General features: G+C 36.2%; 4 protein-coding genes across 7 annotated transcripts; 3 read left to right on the plus strand and 1 right to left on the minus strand.

The window, feature by feature from the left end:
- Positions 1-2,728: 2,728 nt before the first annotated feature.
- LOC149961938 (85/88 kDa calcium-independent phospholipase A2-like) lies at positions 2,729-7,140 on the plus strand. 2 transcript variants are annotated; one of them, XM_090177624.1, is made up of 14 exons: positions 2,729-3,781; positions 3,852-4,009; positions 4,081-4,138; positions 4,203-4,380; positions 4,452-4,567; positions 4,639-4,713; positions 4,778-5,058; positions 5,123-5,380; positions 5,473-5,709; positions 5,772-5,922; positions 5,986-6,104; positions 6,166-6,314; positions 6,598-6,702; positions 6,772-7,140. In XM_090177624.1, exons 1-14 carry the CDS (start codon positions 3,012-3,014, stop codon positions 6,988-6,990), a joined length of 2,874 nt encoding a protein of 957 aa, XP_090033750.1. In that variant the 5' UTR covers positions 2,729-3,011; the 3' UTR covers positions 6,991-7,140. The 2 variants fall into 2 exon arrangements, with proteins under 2 accessions (XP_090033750.1, XP_090033758.1); XM_090177632.1 differs by having other exon boundaries at positions 6,598-6,693.
- Positions 7,141-7,348: 208 nt separating this feature from the next.
- Positions 7,349-17,523, plus strand: LOC149961939 (85/88 kDa calcium-independent phospholipase A2-like). Of its 3 annotated transcripts, XM_090177653.1 has the most exons (15): positions 7,349-7,387; positions 7,468-7,538; positions 7,595-8,240; positions 8,311-8,324; positions 12,991-13,192; positions 13,282-13,459; positions 13,881-14,192; positions 14,312-14,494; positions 14,552-14,810; positions 14,903-15,139; positions 15,202-15,352; positions 15,617-15,735; positions 15,799-15,947; positions 16,009-16,107; positions 16,440-17,523. In XM_090177653.1, exons 2-15 carry the CDS (start codon positions 7,508-7,510, stop codon positions 16,656-16,658), a joined length of 2,799 nt encoding a protein of 932 aa, XP_090033779.1. In that variant the 5' UTR covers positions 7,349-7,387; positions 7,468-7,507; the 3' UTR covers positions 16,659-17,523. The 3 variants fall into 3 exon arrangements, with proteins under 3 accessions (XP_090033779.1, XP_090033768.1, XP_090033785.1); XM_090177642.1 differs by lacking the exon at positions 7,349-7,387 and having other exon boundaries at positions 7,411-7,538; XM_090177659.1 differs by lacking the exon at positions 7,349-7,387 and having other exon boundaries at positions 7,411-7,538; positions 14,921-15,139.
- On the plus strand, positions 8,340-12,989 carry LOC149961940 (uncharacterized). Its single transcript, XM_090177720.1, has 2 exons — positions 8,340-8,849; positions 8,919-12,989. The coding sequence occupies exons 1-2, from the start codon at positions 8,472-8,474 to the stop codon at positions 10,740-10,742; spliced, it is 2,202 nt and encodes a 733-aa protein (XP_090033846.1). The 5' UTR covers positions 8,340-8,471; the 3' UTR covers positions 10,743-12,989.
- LOC149961941 (uncharacterized) lies at positions 10,823-12,743 on the minus strand. Its single transcript, XM_090177814.1, has 3 exons — positions 12,731-12,743; positions 12,580-12,659; positions 10,823-12,517 (listed from the first exon to the last, which is right to left on the minus strand). Exon 3 carries the CDS (start codon positions 12,192-12,194, stop codon positions 10,845-10,847), a length of 1,350 nt encoding a protein of 449 aa, XP_090033940.1. The 5' UTR covers positions 12,195-12,517; positions 12,580-12,659; positions 12,731-12,743; the 3' UTR covers positions 10,823-10,844.
- Positions 17,524-20,432: the final 2,909 nt, after the last annotated feature.

Consider the following 20,432-nt stretch of genomic DNA (forward strand, 5'->3'; position numbering starts at 1 on the left):
GCGGCGTTAAGGGTAGGCAACACGAGCTATAGCCTACTTTTGTGTTCAAATAGGGGCCCACAAATCGATCTGACGGGGCCACATCAAGTCGATTTTTAAATTCAAATAAAATATGTGATGATAGTTAATACTGTAAAATTTTAAAAACCGCACTAATATCAAATAATAAATAAATTACCTGAATTTGCAAAATTGAATTTTAAGTCAATATATAGAGGGGCCCAATATTGAGGAACAGGGGGCCCACAAATGATAAACATTATTAGCCTACACCTAAGAATCTTCTGGCACCGCCCCTGTAGGTAGTTGCTAAAACTGTCTATTAAATTCTGGAGATTTACAAATGAGTTGGATTAGGGGTTAGTAAATGTCCACTTGTTTTTATGGTACCGATCATTAATTAATATTTTCCTTTAAAGTAGCGCGAGCCACAATCCCCTAAAAATGAAGAAACGCGTACCGCGTAGCCCATTTCACCTGCCAAGTTTGTCAAGACCAAAAGAATGTATACTAGCGCCTATTGTTATAATTTGTGGCTTTTAATATTTAATAAAGCTCTTTTAACACTAAACGGAATATTTGCAGTCTAGTTTATCGTTGGATAAATTCGGAAGAACCTTTGAATTTTATTCAATCGGAGATATCATTAACTCCCGACGTTTAGAGTACCCTTCATTTTATTAATAAAAAAAGTAAATAATAAACCCATAGCCGAGTAATAGTTTAATGTTTGATTTTTGAAATTTTTGCTCGCCGCGCTGTGAGCGATTTGCGTAAACGAACACTTTACCGTCGCTCACCGTGATCAAAATCCGCGCGTAGCTAGCGCACAAATCTGAGCGAATTATTCCTTCTCTCGGTAATTTTCCCTCAACGCTGCGTCAGCGCTTTCTACTGAGGGTACTAACGCATCGCTTAAAAGTGAGGGGGCTATTCCGACGATCGGGAGATCTCGCTCAGCGCGCGGTGAGCGCTTAAAAGTGAGGGAACTAACCCGTCGAGGGGGGAATCTCCCTCAGCGCGCCGTCAGCCATCAACGCCAGAGCGAACTATTCGGCGCTCGCGCAGAGGCTTCTCAATTAGAGATAGAGAAAATAAACTCGTTTGCCTTGAGTACTCGCTCACTTGAGCAAGCCGTGTTTAAAACTCTATATGCTCATTTTTCCGAACGCTCGCAATTTTTTGCCCACCTCTGCCTTTTTGACTGCCCTTCAAATGCCGCTGCTCGGCACCTACTCAGATGTACCTTACATCATAAGGGTCTTCCGGAAACATTGGTTGGCGTACTAACGGGGATCCACGCCGGGTCCCACGGTGTGATTGAGGCAACTTGTGACATTCTGCGAAACGCTATTCGTCCATAACTTTAACCCGGCGTACGAACTTGTATTGAATTGACTTTATTATGTTGTACAGTTTTATTAATTTGTTTTTGTTTTTCTTTTGTTTTTTTATTGACATTTCATGTATATTTCGGAACGTAAAATTCGCACGCATGTTGTGAAGGCTTTAGCTCTATACACAATTTCCCTTCTACATTATTCTGACCCCCCCCCGAAACAATAACGTCGTCAGAGAGCCATTATAGAGTATTATATTTAGACCACTTTTACTCTGCTTAGTGAACTTTAACCTAAATCATATATCCCATATAAAATATATTGTAAACAATTACTATAATTGAAGTTATTGACAAATTTACAAACGAGCCAATCAGCGCGAAGCATACTTTTATGTCCCGCCCATAGAAATCTCATAGGTAACTAGAATGCTGCCGTGTAACTGGCAAATGGACCAAACGCCGTGGCAGACGAAGCCAGATCTCAGCCAATCAGAGCTCAAAGAGCGGTTCTGCCAAGAATTTAATGTCACCGGAGAGAATGACGTTACCTATCTCCCGCTATAGTAACGGAACCAAGGAGGATTATTATCCTCCTTGGCGGAACCACTCTACGGCCTCTCATTGGCTGAAGGTTCAAGGCGAACTGGCGTCAAGCTCGGCCGTAGGCGGCAGCATTCTAGTTACCTATGAGATTTCTATGGTCCCGCCTTTTGAGTCAAAATGTAGCTTCAGCATCTTGTTTTGATTTCGACGCTAGAGCCGACACTTGCTTTAAAATTATTAAATAAATAGTTTTTTTTATCTTATCGCCTTGTCGGAACAATTTGATCACCCGCCATATTTAAAAACATCGACAGTAAATTTAAAAATAAAAGATATATCAGTCAATCAATTACTGGTTCTATAGTGACGTAATGTATAAAGTAATTTTTTTTCAAAATAAGAAAGATATTTATTTGGTGCCTATGACAGCGGGGTCTTCGCACCACACACTCCAAAATTACATAAAAGGACTTAGCACCAGAACAAAGAAGAGGAAAAATTAAAAAACAAAAACGAAAATAGAAAAAACTGAAGTAATTTATTATTATTAAGAACTCAAGCTAGATGTCACACTTTACCGGCGATAGTCGCTCTTTGAGTCCTGATTGGTTGATATTGGTCGATCGTCTGCCACGGCTGTTTGGCTATTTCCCCTCCAAGGTTACACGGCAGCAGCAGCATTCTAGGTACCTATGAGATTTCTATGTTCCTAACTCGATGGTCTCCTGCCATACGCACCAACCTCTGACCTACAACCCTGCCGCTGATTCAGCCGCTGAATGGCTGAACTTAGCTGAAGTTTTGACTGATAATTTTCAGAAATGAAAATTGCGCTTTGACAGTTGTATAATTTTATTATTTTTACAACAAGATAATTACAAATTGTGTAAGGTTATGTAAATATAATTTTATATATGTCTTATTAGGTAGTCAGCAATTTGTAAGGGTGTGTGAATTAAATATTCGTTTTAACCCTTGGACTTGAATTTCGAAATAATCCAATCGTCATGTGTAACTATAATTCCTTTAAATATTCCTCACGTATTTTAAGTTTTCACAGCAAGTTTTGATTAATTTGTGAATCGTTTCGGCTTAAAGAACATTAAATCTACTTGAAAGATTCAACATGGCTCCGAAGAAAAGGGCCCCACCAGCTAGTGACTTTCTAGATGACGAGCCCGCGAATGTTCCTAAAGAATTTAAGAGGCACACAATGGGAAAAACTTTGTCAGTTGCAGCGAGACAGACCATAATTAACGTGTATAGCTCACTGGTTGCTAGTTTTCCCAAAGAATCTCTGGGCAGAATTGTTAAAAAGACAGCTGAAATGACTGGTGTCAGTGCAAAGACTGTCTGGCGTGTTAAAAAGGAGTATCAAGTCAGTGGTGGGAAGTTCAAAGAGAGAGTTGTTAAGCCTGGCTTCAACTTAGGAAGGAAGATTCGCATGAGCAAATATGAAAAACCTATTTTGGATGCTTTAACAAAGAAAGTTCTTCACTTTGTGGCAGTTAATGAGAAACCTACATGTAAAAAGATTTATGAGATGGTTAACTCTGACGAAAGCCTTCCCAATTTTCAAAGCATGCGCACTTTCAAAGGTCTTTTAGAAGATTTGGGTTTTGACTCGAATTACGAACTTCATGTTGTGAATGATCCAGAAAGTGGGACTTCCCAACCAGCGCCCATTAAGAAAAGCAAGCCCAAAACAGCAGCTCCACTACTTGAAAATCCTTACAAAGTTATTGTTGTTAGTGGAAAGGATTTTGCAGCCTCAGAAATACATTATCGGTGTGAAGGAGTGGTTTTGTGCAAAAGAAATCAAGCTCCGGACAAAGTTTACTTTTCTGTTGATTTTGAACAATTGAATCCAATGCCTGCGATGCCTCATGTTTATAGGCATGTTCATGACTAGCATTTGTTGTTGAATGTCTATTTCAATATAAAGATGATAAATTCTTTGTTTCAGCATGTTCCGGTCAGAGACTAAGCCAGAAGCTACAAATATGTACCTATTATTTAAGAAAGTAATACCACATTTTGCTTCCTGTGTTCCGGAAATAATTAAAAAGGATAACCTTCAAGAACTCTGTGACATTTCCAATAAAAATCCTACATGGAGCCCAGGTATGAATTAGGATATCCAGGCATAATTAATTTCAATTCATTTGAATATCTTATGTTATTTTTTTTTACAGCTCATATTGCAGCTTTTATGGGTTGGGCTAAGTGTTTTCAGAATGAATATTTTGCGAAGTAAGTTTTTTCTAAATAACTATTTTAAATGGAACAAATTCTCATTCATTTTATTCATTTATAGAATAGTCAATGATGTATGCACCGAGACTCTTATAATGCCAATTCACATTGCGGTGCAGACCCAGCGTGAAGATGTCATTCAAACATTAATTCATTCAAATGCCCAACTAAGCGCCATTGACAAAAAAGGAAATACGGTTTTCCACTTTGCCGCTAATACGAAAAAGGAAATAATACAAGTAAACCTAATTTTCATTCAATTTGTTAAAACGTCTTGGCTCAATTTCTAATTTTATATTCATTACTTTAGGCGCTTTGTTATTGGGAAACACCCTCTTTAATTAACAAAGTTAATTTGGATGGGCACACACCTTTGCAAATTGCGTGTATGGCAAATAATGCAGAATGTATAACCGAATTACTCAGGTAATCCATTATTAGCTATTTTATTTTTGGCAATTTTTGGCCTCAAATCTCTGCTATTTCAACTTTTTTAGTTCCGGAGCTGACATGAATGCCAATGTTCCAAACCATCAGCAAATGGAGTTTTCCGTTGAACCATCTATACCAGAGTATGAATATTAAGTAATTTTTTCAATGTTACAAATTATTATAATATCCTAATGGTTTGTTTAGAGATAAAGAAGATCCAGTGTGTGATGATCCTATGAAATTGTACACTGAGCTATCCCAATCAGGTTCAACACCTTTGCACTTAGCAGAATCACCGCAATGTTTAGAAGCGCTGATCGATTTTGGCTGCCATTTGGACGACAAAAACCATGAAGGAGAAACGCCGCTTCACGTATTCATTTCAAAGAACAAGCTAAGTTGTGTCATAACTCTGCTCAGTAGTGGGGCCAATCCTAACATGGTTGCGGGGGATGGTAGCTCACCCTTGCATATTGCGTGCAAAGGTATTATTTTAATTTAAAATATAAAAAAAGCTAAGAATCACTCATTCATTGTTGTCCTTTCAAGTTGGAGAACCTGCCATGGTGCAAGCCTTGTTGATTTTTGGTGCCAACCCTAATGTGAAAGATGCCGAAGGTTTTTCACCTCGTCACATTTGCGCGACAGGAAATTATCCAAATAAAGAGTACATTTTGTTTATTTTGCATACCATGAATGCCGAACGCTGCGTCACATTATGTCACACTTGTTCCCGAGGTTGTTCCATTAATGGCAACTGGGATGGCATTGTTCCACAGAAATTGTCACAAATTGAAGTTCCTAGACGTAAGTGGTACCAAAATTACTGTTATTCTTCACCAATCTTTTTATACTGTTAAAATGAATTATAATAAAGTTTTTTTTTAAACTTTTTACAGTGTTTGAAGGTTTATTGGGTCTACCCTCAATGAGTCCAATGTTAACAAATAGAAAACGCAATTTAAATAAAGCCCATTGTCGTATTTTATGTTTGGACGGTGGCGGAATGAGAGTTCTGATCATCGCTCAGGTCCTGGTTCTCTTAGAAGCTCTTTTGGGTTGCAACATACTGAAATTCTTCGATATGATTACCGGCACTGGGTTAGGAGGTCTTCTAGCCTTGGCTTTGAGTTTAGGTTTGTTATCCTTTTTTAAAGTCTGATCTGGTCCAAAATGATTTAATTATCAATTTCTGCAGGGAAATCAGTCGAGTACAGCCGAGGCTTCCTTTTTAGGCTTAAAGATAAACTCTTTACTGGTCATAAAAAGTATGATCAAGATGTTTTAGACAAATTTCTAAAAAAAGAGCTTGGTGATATGGTTACGTTGTCTGAAATTAAGTTTGGAAGGTAAATATAGTTTTTGCAAGTTGATGCTAAAGTCATTTATCTAATTGTGATGTTCACTTCTAGGCTTATGGTAACTGGAATATTTGGCGACCGGCAGCCACCCGAATTAAGGATATTTCGTAACTATCCATCTCCCAGAACTATTCTAAACCAACCAACTGATATGGGATTTGATAGCCCAGGTTTGTTCATCACATCATACTTAAGATATTGTTTGTTAGCTTTCATATATTTCCTTATTAGGTCAGTTTGCTTGGCTGGTGGGGAGAGCTGCTTGTACTACGTATCATCACAATCCTGAGAAATTTGAATTGGGAGCTTGGTTCGCCAGTAGTCCAACAGTGGATGCATTGACAGAAGTTCATGAAAAGAATCTGTCCCTGAAAGCTACTGTATGTATATTTCATATTATATACAATATAAAATGTAACATGCTTAAATCCTATGTGAATACAATCTTAAACTCCTATTGCTAATGATACATGGGGTACCTATATTTGAATTTTTATCTATGTAAGCTTGAATGCTTCATTTATGCGCTATAGAATTCTATGTTTACACAAGCCTGGTTACGAACCCAACCAACCTGCCAATATTTTTCAGCATTATTCCTATTTTATAATGCCCTCAAAACAAATGGTTACATTTTAAATAAGTTCATATAAATCTAAATAGAACCATGAAGACGAATGCGAAGTAGTTGGTGCTATATTGTCATTAGGTTCTGGGCTCTTACCAGTTCGACTAAATCCTCAGAGGCTATTGGATAAGGTAATGAATGTAATAATCAAAGTATAAATGCTTTAAAATGGATATAAATTTTTTGACCTTCTATTTATTTATTATAAGACTGCTCATTTAGAAAACAGGACAGAAGAAAGAGGTCAAGCAATGTGTAGTCTTCTGGAAGTTCCGTATTTCCGCATAAACCCTCCGTTGACTGAACTTGTATCTCCTATCGAAACTGACCCAAAAGTTTTAGTGGGCATGCTATGGGAAGCTAATATATATCTCCATAGCAAACATTCTGAGCTTTTAGAACTGGCGAAAATTATTAAGCAGTTGTGAAGATTTATCGTATAGAAGTTTATATATTTCCTTCATTATCGGAGAAAATTGCTAATTAATGATATAATCATGTGTGTTTCAATGGCCCTATATATAATTGAACTTGTTATTCATTTATTACATGGCTATTCTACACTTTTAATTGGTAGTTTTACGAAATCTGTTGTAAATTACAACAATATTTCGAATAAATATATTTTTATTTGAATAATTCTTCAGAAATTTAAATACATTTGAGGTGCACCCTCTTTTCTTATTTTTTTTTTTAAGTAACTATAAGTCCGCCATGTTGTTTTACAGGAAAAAATACAACTTTGGGTCTTCATGTTTATCTCAAAATTCCAGTAGATTTATATAATATTTATGTTTTTAACTTATATCGCCGACATTTAAAACTGTAATATTAATAATAATAATGCATTTAAGTTGGTGTTAGAATGTTTGTAATGAAACAACTTAGGTTTTCTAATATTTTAGTTTAATAAGCCTTGGTCTTGTCAATTTTTGCACCAAAGACATGGGGAAACAAGGAAAGCTACTAAACGCAGGTACTAATCAAATTTAAATTTTTTAAAATTATTTTTGCAATGTAAATTTTTTTCAGCAACAAGAATGACGGTGATGAATGTTTTAAACTCACTATGTTCAACATACCCCAAAGAAGCTTTAGGCAGATTAGTGAAACAAACAGCGAAGATGACGGGGGTTTCTCCATTCACGGTGTGGAGAATTAAAAAGGAGAATCAAGAGTGTGGTGGCAAATTTAAAGAACGGGTCGTAAAACGTAATAATTTTGGTAAAAACCTTCGTGTGAGCAAATTTGCCCGCCCAGTCTTGGATGCAATCACTCGTAAAGTGTTAGATTTTGTGGCAGTTACTGAAAAACCATCATGCAAAAAGATTTTAGAGCAAATTAATGAGGATACGACACTACCCAACTTTCAAACTGTTTGTACGTTACGTAGACTTTTGGTTGATCTAGGTTTCAATGCCAAGTTTGAGCTTGTTAATGCTCCTATTGAACCATCGCAACATAAAAGCCAGGTTCAAAAACCTAAACAGAAACCAATGATTTCCCTTCCTGAGAGTCCCTTTAAAGTGATTCCAGTTAATGGGAAAGACTTTTCTGCTGCCGAAGTATTATATCGTTGTGAAAATATTCTTTTATGCAAACGTAATTTGACACTTGAGAAGTATTTCTTTGAAGTTAACTTTGAAAATCCCAATCCTGGGTTACCTCACGCATTCAGGTAGCTGAGCTTTTGCTCATTCCTTTTTCACAGCTCAAGTATATGAATTTTTAATGATAGCACTTTTCAGTTTGTACCGTCACAATAGAGTACAGGCAGTTGGGGGGGGGGAAACGAAAGTTCGTCTGCTAAAAGCAACGACTCTACAGCTAGTTGGACGGGTAATATTTAGTCTTTGGGAAAATATTTTCCAGGTTGCTTGAGTCGGCCATTTTGGGCGCGATTGCAAACATGGCGAATATGGATTGTTTTAATGTTGATTTAAATTCTAATTTTAATTCTTCTGAATATTACGATAGTTTAGAGCTTAATGTCAAAAGTAGGTACAGAGAAAAAATATCATTCATTAATGATACTGATCCATATATAGTCAAACCGAAAGATTGTCATTTAATTAAGCCTGAAGAGATTGAAAGTTTTAGTTATTTGCCCCCAATAAACTTTGCAGATATTTATCTGTATTTAATTGAGGGAATTTCACCTTTCACGAAGAAGAAATTAAAGAACTATAAAAGTTTAAATGCGTATAACCTTTTTGTTTGTGGATTTATAAGAGACGTGATGGTGAAGAACGTTGATGGTTCCATTTATATTCTTGTTAAAGCCACTGTGAGTATCTTCACCAGTATCATTTATATGTAGCGTAACATATATATTTATTCTGTTCGTATTCTTAAGGTAATGCACTCCCAAAGATTAAGGGAAACTCCCTTAAAACCTTGGATTATAACAGAGCAAGATGGCACAATTGAATCTGGACATTGCACTTGTATGGCAGGACTTGACGAGTCCTGCTCACATATTGCAGGGCTGTTATTCTACATTGATTATGTCGTTCGATTTCGAGAAAGGACAACCGTTACAGGTGTCAAGGCTTATTGGTTGGTTCCTATAACCAAAGGAGCAAGCTATGCCCCAATAAGTGAAATGGATATTTCTTCAATAAAATCCCGAAGAAAGGAATTGGATTCAGTATTAGAAGTAGAAGAAAACGCTAAAACTAAATGCAAAGACAGTGTATTGGTTCAGAAATTTACTCCAAGAATCACGACTGAAGAACACTACCACCTTGCTGATAAAATTTTTAGTCTTGGCTGCAAAAATTCGTATTTTAGCATTGATAGAAAATATCAAGAAAAATATAGACCAAAATATATTAACGATTCATTCCCAATGGTGCTAACTGAGCTGTACGATGACAAATGTGTTGATTTACCATTCCACGAACTACTTAAACATTGTGAAGGAATTAAAGTAGGTTTTACATGCCAGCAAGCCGAAAAAGTAGAAGCTGAAACAAAAAATCAATCAAATAGCAAACTATGGCATTGTTTCCGCGCTGGTCGTATAACAGCGTCAAACTTTAAAGCAGCCTGCCACAGTAATCCAGCAATGCCTTCAGCTTCATTAATCGCTACAATTTGTTATCCAAGTGAAAGAAAGTTTGAAAATGAGGCAACCAAATGGGGTACTCATAATGAAGAAACAGCACGAAAAGTTTACCGCAATGCAATGCTGAAGACTCACAAAAATTTTAAAATTGAAAGTTCTGGACTTTGCTTGAATGTCAATCATCCCCATCTCGGAGCCTCACCGGATGGATTTGTTAGTTGCGACTGTTGTGGTAAAGGGGTTATAGAGCTGAAATGCCCTTTTACCATGAAAGATAACGCTCTGAAGGACGGAGATAACAAATTCTATCTTCAAATGAGCGAGAGTGAATTGAAACTGAAGCAAAATCATGCCTATTATTATCAAGTTCAGACGCAGCTATTTGTAACTCAAAGAGTGTATGCGGACTTTTGTGTGTGGACCAAGGTGGACTTCCATATTGAAAGAATATATCCGGATGAGGATTTCTGGGCAATTGCACTTAGTAAATCAAAAGAGTTTTTTTATAATGCTATTTTGCCAGAACTAGTAGGACATTTTTTTAGGAAGGATACGTCCATTAAAGAAAACCCCAGAAAGAAAAAAAGTGGAAAGAAAGCGGTTAAGTCATCCACTGAGCTCAATATTTTATCTCCAAATAAGAGGAATAATTCAAACAGAATGTCATCCCCATCAAAAGATTTGAATACCCAATCCAAAGTTCGTATCAATTTCTCTTCACCATCGACATCTAGGATCCCCAACTATTCATCCCCATCGAAAGATTTGAATACCCAATCCAAAGTTCCTATAAATTTCACTTCACCATCCACAAAAAATCAGATTACGCCATCCACACCCAGTGCTTCTCAGAATATAGGATCGGCAACTAAAGAACTTGTTCAGTCCCCTTCAGAACCAAATAACTCTAGTCAATGTGAAGTCTGGTGCTATTGCAAACTACCCGAGTCTGGTGATATGATATGCTGTGATAACCAAAATTGTGCTATTGAATGGTTCCATATTGAATGCCTGAAAATAAAACGGATTCCGAAAGGAAAATGGTTTTGTGCTGAATGTTCAAAAGTTAATAGGGAGAACAGATCAAAGAAAAGGAGGCTCCAAATGTGATTTTCCATTTACTGGTCATTGTTCCTATATAAATTCAGAAATTACATTATTTTGAAAAATGAAAAAATAAATTTAAGGTCTCAGTTATAAAAATTGATTAATTTATTCAATAGAAACTACTGATGGGGTAAGATTTGTTAACGCACAGCACACGGTAGCAATTTTGTCAATTGTAGCAATATTTTCATCCGGGGCCCGATGTAGCAATTCCACGGGAACTTTAGTATGAAGTATTTTATACTTTTGTCGTAGTTGCCCGATAACTCTTTCAACATGAATTCTGACATTAGCTAATTTACGTGTAGTTTCTACATCATTAGGGGATAGTTGTTTTTTTCCACGGGTAAATGCTGGGTATTTTATGGATGCACAATAAAATCCGACTGAATCGTCAATATCAAACCCCCTATCAGCGAGAACTAAATCTCCAGGAATTAGTTTTTCTAAAAACCCACAATGTTCTGTTAAATGTTTATCCGAAACACGACCACCCCAACCTTTTGAAATATAACTTATGGATCCTTGAGGTGTAATACCAATTAGAAATTTTACAGTGTTATTGTGTTTATAGCTGGACCACGTATTTGCTCGTGTTATAACACTGGATGGTTTGTCTGTGAACACCTCAAAACAATCTATGATCACTGCACATTTTGATCCAAATTGCTCTCTAAAACACATTGGCATTGTTGCCTGTAGTTCGTCTCTTTCAGGCCACTTAATGAATCGGAAAAGGCGATTGTACAATGCATTTAAACAATTGTAGAAAATTCTGCTAACAGTTCTTTCGGAGATAAAAAACCTGTACGCTAATTCCCTATTTGATGAAGCCAATCGTAGTTTCATAACTGTCAGTATAAATTGTTGGAATGGTGTTAGCTTGGAGTTCTTGAATAAGAACGGTGAAATTTCTTCAACTAAAATATCTAAAAGCTCCAAGCGTTCAAGCCCCGTGAAGAAAAGAACTTTTTCATTATCCCCAGCAAAAAATGATGTACTGAATCGATATTTTTCAATATCCTCAGCTTTAGATTCAATTTCCAACGTTGCTATTGATAATTGATTTCTACAAAGGCTTAGCATTTCCTTTACTTGGTCTAACTGTAAAGTTAGGTTTTCAATTGAAGATTTCAATTCTTTTAATTCAAACTGGGCTGCTTCTAGTTCAAACTGAGGACAGACTCTTAAAAATGTTTGGGAAAATCCATCTGTGAAACAGCTATCCGTTTGCGTTGCGTGCTCATCGAAGGTGGTTTCTGTTTGAGTTGAGTGCTCATTGAAGGTGGTTTCTGTTTGAGTTGAATGTTCCACAAAGTTGGGTTCTGTTTGGATGTATTCGTCTGTTAAGCATGGTTGGGTAGTCTGTGTAGATAAATTTGCATATGTTGGATATATATGTTCTTCAAATGTATGATCCATTTCTAGTAAAGAAACGTTTTCACCAAAAGACATCAAATTATTTTCATTAATAATGGAGGAATTATCATCAAGCGACACAGTGTTGAATTCTGCAGCAGTAAGCAGGGTATTAATTTTTGGCGTAGATGTAGCACCTGGCAGATTTGGATTTAAACTATTTCTACACTTCGTAGTTCTGGGGGTATCAAAGTAGTGCAGCTTAGCTCTTTTAAGTCTTCTTTCATAGCGCTCTAGCTTGTGATCATTGTCTTCAATTCCACTAGTTCCGTCTTGAATAACACTAGATTGATCTGTTTTTAGGTAACGACTTGGAAGCCAGTCAGGATGTGTTGCATCGTAGAGCGTTGATGGTTTTCCTTAAACAAAATAGTGTATAGTTTTGTGTTTTAAGCTCTTTTGAGTTAAAAAATTAGAATACCTGAAGCGAAATGCCTTGAACAAATGCGAAGTTTTTCATCGTACCCATTAAGCCTTAGTTTATTGACCCATAGGCGCTGCCTATCAGATGATAATTGTTTTGTTTTATCCCCCTGGTTTTGTATAACGTTTGGAATCCGGTAAAAACTGACCTCCTCCGATGACAATCTTTCCCCTGAACAACCCTCAATACAACAACGCTTACGTTTTTTACCCATTAAAAAGATCAAACCTAAATTGATGATCCAAAATTCCTATCACGAAAACGCGCCCAATATGGCTGACAAACGAGAGAAAAATAGATAATAGTTATCCAGCTCTTTCATAGATGGCGATACGATCGCTATTTTTATCCCCCCCCGTTATTTTAGTTCCCCTATGACGTTTCATATTTCCCCTCTGCCTTTACTCTATACCAAACCAGAAGCAACAAATATGTATCTCTTTTTGAAGAAAATTCTTCCTTTATTTGCAAAATGTGTACCTGATCTGTTTAAAAATGAAAATTTACAATTTATTTGTGATGTTGCGAATAAACACTCTGGTTGGTCCCCTGCCCATATCAGTTCTTATTTAGGATGGACTAAATGTTTCAGAAATGAAGAATTTATCAAGTAAGTTTAAGGTATCTCATTATCTACTAGTAGGTGTGTAAATGATATATATTTTGAATTATTAAGCCGAAATTTGTTAAAATTTACAGACTTGTAAATGAACCATGTACTGAAACATTTGTCACACCAATTCATGTTGCAATTGAGAAACAACGACCTGATGTTATCCAAACATTAATTCACTTAAATAGCCAACTGAACTTGGTGGATAAAAAAGGAAATAATGTATTTCACTACGCAGCTAATACAAGAAAAAATATAATCCAAGTATAGAAATCTATAAAATTACTTCTTTATTATAGTTCTTTTCATAATTTATAATGAATGAATACGTGTAGATGTTGCACTAAACACCATGAGACAGTTTTTTTATAATTTTTTTGTCAATGCGCAATTTGCATGTGCGCTAAAAATTGACTTTTCTTGTGGCATTAGCTTGAGCTTGTAGATTTGTTTAGTCTAAGCTATGACGTAGAGGGCAAGCTAAGCTCCTCCTTTTATAAAAATCGACTATTGAAAGATCTCAATATTACATTTTGCATGCTTTTTTTGGACGAGATAACATTAAATCCATTCAGCTCCAAATGTTTATTACTTTTGCATGTTTGGGTCTAACACTCAGATATTTTCTCACGCAAGATGTATTTTAAAAGGGTCAATTTTAATTCAGTTTTCTTTAACTTTTCAGGCCCTTTTATATTGGGAAACTCCTTCTTTAATTAACAAAGTTAACGTAGATGGTCATACTCCCTTAGAGTTGGCTTGTATCGCTAATAATGCTGAATGTATTACTGAATTATTGAGTGCTGGCGCAGATGCTAACACATCTGTGACATTACCTAATCAAATTATGCAACCACCCAGAATTGATTTTGCAGTTGAAACAATGATACTGGATAGAAATAAAGATGATGAATCGGTTTGCGATGATCCTATGAAATTATACTCCGAACTTTCACAGACAGGTGGAACTCCTTTACATCTAGCCGAAACTCCTCAAGTAAGCCCTTGCGAGAGTCATCTCTAAGCCTTTGAAAGAGTCACCTCTAAGCCTTTGCATGGGTATTGGTTAGGTTTTGCTGGAAAGTTCATAATTTACCAAAAATTTTATTTTCATAGTGTTTGGAAGCTCTAATTGACTTTGGCTGCCATATTGATTCCAAAAACAATGAAGGCGAAGCTGCCTTACATGTCTTTGTCTCAAAAAATAACTTGTCTTGTCTAGTTACACTTTTGAGCTGTGGTGCCAATCCAAATGTAGAAACAAATGATGGGCTATCTCCATTGCACATCGCTGTTAAAGTAATAACATAAGAAATTTGTCAATTGGTGTAGATTCTGATTTAAACTTTATTACAGCTTGGTGATCCTTATATAGTCCAAGCTTTGCTTCTCTTTGGTGCTAACCATAATCAGAAGAGTAGAAACCAAGAAACTCCATTACACATAGCAGCTTCTGGAAATTATCCCAACACGGAGCTTGTATTATTTATTTTACATTCTGTGAATGCAGTACGTTGTGTCTCCTTGTGCCATACATGTTCTCGTGGGTGTGCCATTAATAGCTGTTGGAATGGGATTCCACCTCAGAAATTATCTCAAATTGAAGTTCCTAGATGTAAGAATATCTCAATATTAAGCCTTAGTAGCATTGCTATGGTTATATGTTAACTTAAGGCTTAAATCAACTTTTAATGTATTTTATTTTAGTATTTGATGGTTTACTAGGCTTGCCAACAGACAGTATCATGCTTGCAAATTCCAAACCAGTTCCTAGCAAGCAGCGTTGTAGAATTCTATGTTTCGATGATGGAGGAATTCGTGCTTTAGTCATCATTCAGATATTAGTAGCCCTGGAAGCAGCCCTTGGCTGTAATGTGTTGAAATTTTTTGATATGGTTGTTGGAGCTGGCTTAGGTGGCGTTTTAGCCTTAGCATTATCATTAGGTAATCTACTTTCAAGGTGCTTTCAATAAAAATGTTTATAATAAAATATTTTACACCAATAGGAAAGTCCTTACAGGAGTGTCAAGGTTTAATATTTAAATTGAAAGATAAACTTTTCAACAATGTCAAAACCAGTGATGATGAAGCATTAAGTGGGTTTTTGAAACGGGAGTTTGGAGAACATACCACATTAGCAGAAATAAAGTTTGGAAGGTAATATTCAAACCTTAGAAAATAAATTTAAGCTTATTTTGGCTATTAATTGTTGGTCCGCTGATACATAAATAATTCATATGTATGAGGCAATTATTTGTCCAGTTCTATTCTACATCCATGCTGTGATATAGAATTAAAATCACATTGCAAAGTTTTAAATATTGACCATTGGCTATTCAGAATAACTGAGGCTTTAATTATTAATCTCAAAACCTTTGTTGAAAATATATATATAAAGCATTTTGCTTTGAATTTTAATAGGGTACTCCTAACAGGAGTTTTTAATGACAATCAACCTCCTGAATTGAGATTGTTTCGTAATTTTGTGTCTCCAAGAAGTTTGTTGAAGCAGCAAACCGATGTATGTTTTGATCATCTAGGTATGCAGCAGATCGAATTTTAATTTTTATAGAAAGGGTAAATTTTTTATGATATAATTTCAGGTCAGCTAGCGTGGCAAGTTGCACGATCGTGTTGTTCAATTTATCTTCATAAACCAGAAAAGAATGAATTAGGAGCGTGGTTTGTGACAAATCCAATAATAGATGCCATGACTGAAATTCATAAAATAAATTTAGCTCTAAAAGCTATTGTAAGTCATATTTAAATGTTTTATTGCTTTGTTATAATTAACACAAATGGTCTTTTTATAGAATCATGAAGAAGTTGAAGCTATTGCTGCTATTATTTCACTTGGTTCAGGGCTTTTACCTTACCGAATGAATTCACGAAACTTGAATCTTTGTGATAAGGTAAAAATAATATTTGGGCCAAACTGATATACCAATATGAAAGTTTTACCGATTATTCAGTTCGCTATGGATACTGATTTTATTTCTGATTATTTAAAACCGATTTTCTTAAATAGGGTAAATAGCGCAGCTAACCTTGAACTTTGATCTAGCTAACTTCCAGCTCACTGATGTTTTTCTCCTTGGCAGAAATAAAAGGAAAATTAGTATCAGTACCAATTTGAAATATCGGTAAAAAAATTGGAATCAGTTAAATTACGATATCAGCCCACTGTAGTAAAATGACCATGGCCCAATGAATAATCAATCTTATACTGTTTGATACTATTCAGATTGCTGACCTTGAAAGTGTTGCAGTGGAAAGAGGTCAAACCATGTGCAGTCTTTTAGAAGTACCTTATTTCCGCATAAATCCTCCTATAACCGAAATTGTTAAGTCTGATACAACTAATATGAAGGATTTGATTCAAATGTTGTGGGAAGCAAATGTCTACCTTAATAGTAATCAGTCAGAGCTTCAAGAACTGACAAAAATTATCAAACGACTGTAAAATTATTATTTTGTTTCTATTTCTAGATTTGTTTTCTGTGCAATTTTATTGTAAGTTATTAGTTATCTCTAAAGAGATAATTTTATTAACTGTTAAACTCAAAATCAGTTAACTGCAACCACTCCCTAGCACAAACAGTGATCTTTCTCTGCTGGAAATATAGCCTGCTATATAAAATGATCACTGAGATAATATGGATTAAAAACTTCTAAGGAACTTTAAAAAATATTTAAATTTCAAATTTAAGGCAATATATACAGCGTTTTCCATTTTACCTGTGTATAGTGCATTAAATTGTCCCCATCGACATTTCATGTTCTGTTTCAATGCTCTTAAATTATATTCTTCAATTAATTTTCCCATGCTTTATTTAATGGTCTAGGCCACTCTTAGACCAGTCTGCTAACTTCCGCGTTTCAATTATCTCTTGATCACTGCGATGTCAATATTATTAGAGATACATTCAGAGTTAATCTCAGCAAAACTATACCCACCATCATAGTTCATAATAACAAATTCGCTTCCAGGTTAAAAAAAAAATATGATAACCCTGTTTCAAAGCCGGGAGTAGTGGCTCACTCCTGTAATCCCAGGCGTCCGGGAGGCAGAGTTTGTGGATGGCCGTGTGAGGACGACCACTAATCCCCCAACGGGTGGTTGTCATACTTCCGCCACGGGTGTCCCAACCCTATCCCTCATTATCCCCCCGTTGGCGTGGCTGTAACACATCTCGCACCTGATTAATCAAATGGACGAGCGGACTGAATTGTCCCACCCGTTACAATCGCTCATAACGAGCTTCTAAAAAAAAACAAAAAAAAAATGTTTCAAAATATTTTTTTTGCAAAGATTATCCATAATAAAACGATAGATTTCTACATGAAGTAACAAATTTTTTTTTGTGACATTAAACTACGCGAAAAGTAATAATAATAATAATAATAATCAGCTAGGCTAATACACAAGGCACCACCTTAGGCCTAATTCATCATGCGACTTTTGAAGCCCTTAATTCAGGTGGCCGGGTTACAATGCGTAGGAGGGTGGTGGCAAGCCCTGCATGCCACGAGATCGAGCCAACAGCTCCCTACACTAACTATTACCGTTAACCTAGACAAGTATAAAAAGATAACTTTGGAGGGGGAGAATTATCTCCAAAATGGAACTCTTTTACGTTTCGCGCAGTTAAACGCTAAATATCTTACGAACATACTTTGTGAGTATCTGTGCGAAGTCCTTAACTTGTGGATCTTGTTTGCTGCGTGGAAGCTCATATTTAAAATTAGCGCTGCCGAATAGACATTTCAATAAAACATCTTCAAGGAAATTGCCAAAAAGTAATATTTTCGAAAGCCAGGATCTGCAAGCTACTGTTTATATAGTGCTGGTTGAAATAATGGAAACCTTTCACTTGTAGCGTTTCCTTGTAACACGGTACCTCTTTTTGACATATCAAGGCTTAGAAAGGTGAAAATTTCCATTATTTCAAAAAGCAGTAAAGCACTATATAAACGGATACTTGCAGGTCTTGGCTCTTAAAAATATTACTTCTTGGCAATTTCCTTGAAGATGTTTTATTGAAATGTCTATTACGGCAGACGACTCAATAGGTGGTTTTTTACCTCTCCGAGGGGACTAAGTCCCCCAGGAGGGGTTATACAACGACCGTGTCTGTCTGTGGGTGGGTCGGTCTGTGGGTCAAAACCACCGTGTGACGGTGAGCGTTAACGGATGCATTTGCGGTTTGGTTTGGATGGTGTTTTTTCGCTCACCGTCGTGACGGTTTGGTGTATTACGTTTTTGTTATGTTTATGCGTAGGTTGTGAGTGTTGAATTTGTTGTGTTTGTGTTCTGATGGTTGTGCATGTTGAGTCTGTTGTGTTTATATGGGCGTTTTCTCTCCAACTTCTTCTTAATGACTTTGGGACGGACCGAGTGCTGAGTGTAATGCTACCTCTCAACGTCCAATGGCAGGGTTTCCACCAGTTGTACACGGTATTCGTCTTAGTATCAATTTGCGATCGCATCGGGCGGGATTTGAACCCGAGACCTCCTGATTGACAGGCGGATGTTCTACCACAGAACCACCGACACTTGTTACGCCTTATTGAAAATTAGACCTTCAGCTTTATCGGAAGCGTATTTAATAGAGTACGAAATTTTGGTTTAATTGAAATAGAATTGAAATTGAAATTATTGCATCGAAGAAATTCTAATTTAGCGTTTCTCTATTGATTAAAAACAAATGCGCCACCCAGGTTTCGAACCCAGACCATTCGGCTTGGCAGTCGAGCGCTCTACCACAGAACCACCGATAGCTGCTTAGATTCACTGAAATTAAGACAGGCATCGTAAGCATAATAGGTAATAAAGTCTTTTTTTATTAATGAATTTATGAAGGCCTAATCTGGTATTTTTTAAAGGTTAAATCTTGTTTTAGCGCAGTCAGCCGAGATTAGAGGGTTAAAGGGTAGACCCTGTGGGTGGTCCACTTTCTTAACGACCTATATATAGTTCTGTTAATTCAAAGGAGATAATTTAACGTTAATTGCTTTAAGAGCTGGCGGTTAGTCAAGTGGCTCTCTGTGCTTTGTTGATGGTAAGGTTTTTGCTTCTTGTAAATACATTTGGTGTGGATATTTGGATATCTACGATTTCTAACGTAGTCAATGATTTCTTGGGTGTGCGAGTCATTATATGATATTGGAAATTGGACGGCATTGGTCTTTTTCATGTGGTATGTGTCACAACGTCAACAGGAAGTGAACGAGTCGTCCACTACCAGATATCTACGGTATCTTCATCAAGGGCGAGTGTTGAAATAAAATGAGCGTTAAAGATGCGGCAAGTATTTCGTAAGCGAGTAATTCCAAAAAGCCTCTGTAGATATTTCTTTCATTAAAATTTGCTTCGTATTATATTTAACTGATAAACTTGTTCTGTAAAAGGGTTTAATTCAATTGTGCATTGTTATAGTACGTCTAACTTACTGTTGTAACTACTTAACTTATGATATTCTGAATAAATTAAAATTGGTCGTTTCGTCTCAATTATTTTAATTATAATTAAAATTTTATACCGGGCGGGATAAAAATGGGTTAATATTTTTAACAAATAACTCTAAATTGCGGAGATATATCTTTAAGGGTTATCTCGAGAAATTAATACCACTAGGGACAATTCTTCCGAGGAGAGGTATATTTTTGGCTTGCCAACTTGTTTCACCTGTCCCAGGACAAAAAGTGTAAACTTTTTACCCTAAAAGGTTTTATTCGTCTGTTCTCGGGGTAAGATTTACCCTGTCCCGAATTTTGTTCGCTTGTTCCAGAGCTCAAACGTTACACTTTTTACTCCTCCTCGAAAGAAGGTGTAGAGGGAGTAATCTAGCTTATATAGAAAATTCGTCTGCTTAAATTTCGTTTCACGAAAACATAACGGGTTTTGAACATCTTCACATGTGGCAAGCTTTTAATAACGAATATCCAATTGTTAAATGCTATTTAATGACTTTAAAAGTTGCTTGATGACTTAGACCTAAGGTGGTGTCTTGGGTATTAACCTAGCTGATTATTGTTATTATTGTTATTGTTATTGTTATCTCACCACCGGTCGCCATCTTAAAAACCAAACAAATATATAACCTTTAACCTCTAACTACTCCCTTCCATTGAATTGGGAATAATACTGCTAGAATTACAATCACGATTTCGGTTGCCATGGTTACGCGGGACCTTTTCTGATAAGACTACGAAATTCATCTTTATAATTAGGCGG

This window comes from Leiobunum rupestre, chromosome 1 (genome assembly GCF_980474605.1).
Source record: "Leiobunum rupestre chromosome 1, qqLeiRupe1.1.hap1, whole genome shotgun sequence".
In the NCBI taxonomy this organism is placed as follows: Eukaryota; Metazoa; Arthropoda; class Arachnida; order Opiliones; family Sclerosomatidae; genus Leiobunum; species Leiobunum rupestre.

Coding starts and splice junctions, on each gene's coding strand:
- LOC149961938 (XM_090177624.1), top strand. CDS start 3,012: ATGGCTCCGAAGAAAAGGGCCCCACCAGCTAGTGACTTTCTAGATGAC. Junction 5,710..5,771: donor AGCCTTGGCTTTGAGTTTAG/GTTTGTTATCCT, acceptor CAATTTCTGCAG/GGAAATCAGTCGAGTACAGC. Junction 6,105..6,165: donor TATGGGATTTGATAGCCCAG/GTTTGTTCATCA, acceptor TTTCCTTATTAG/GTCAGTTTGCTTGGCTGGTG.
- LOC149961939 (XM_090177653.1), top strand. CDS start 7,508: ATGGGGAAACAAGGAAAGCTACTAAACGCAG. Junction 15,736..15,798: donor TGTATGTTTTGATCATCTAG/GTATGCAGCAGA, acceptor ATATAATTTCAG/GTCAGCTAGCGTGGCAAGTT. Junction 16,108..16,439: donor ACTTGAATCTTTGTGATAAG/GTAAAAATAATA, acceptor GATACTATTCAG/ATTGCTGACCTTGAAAGTGT.
- LOC149961940 (XM_090177720.1), top strand. CDS start 8,472: ATGGCGAATATGGATTGTTTTAATGTTGATTTAAATTCTAATTTTAAT. Junction 8,850..8,918: donor ATATTCTTGTTAAAGCCACT/GTGAGTATCTTC, acceptor CGTATTCTTAAG/GTAATGCACTCCCAAAGATT.
- LOC149961941 (XM_090177814.1), bottom strand. CDS start 12,194: ATGTCTTTTGGTGAAAACGTTTCTTTACTAGAAATGGATCATACATTT.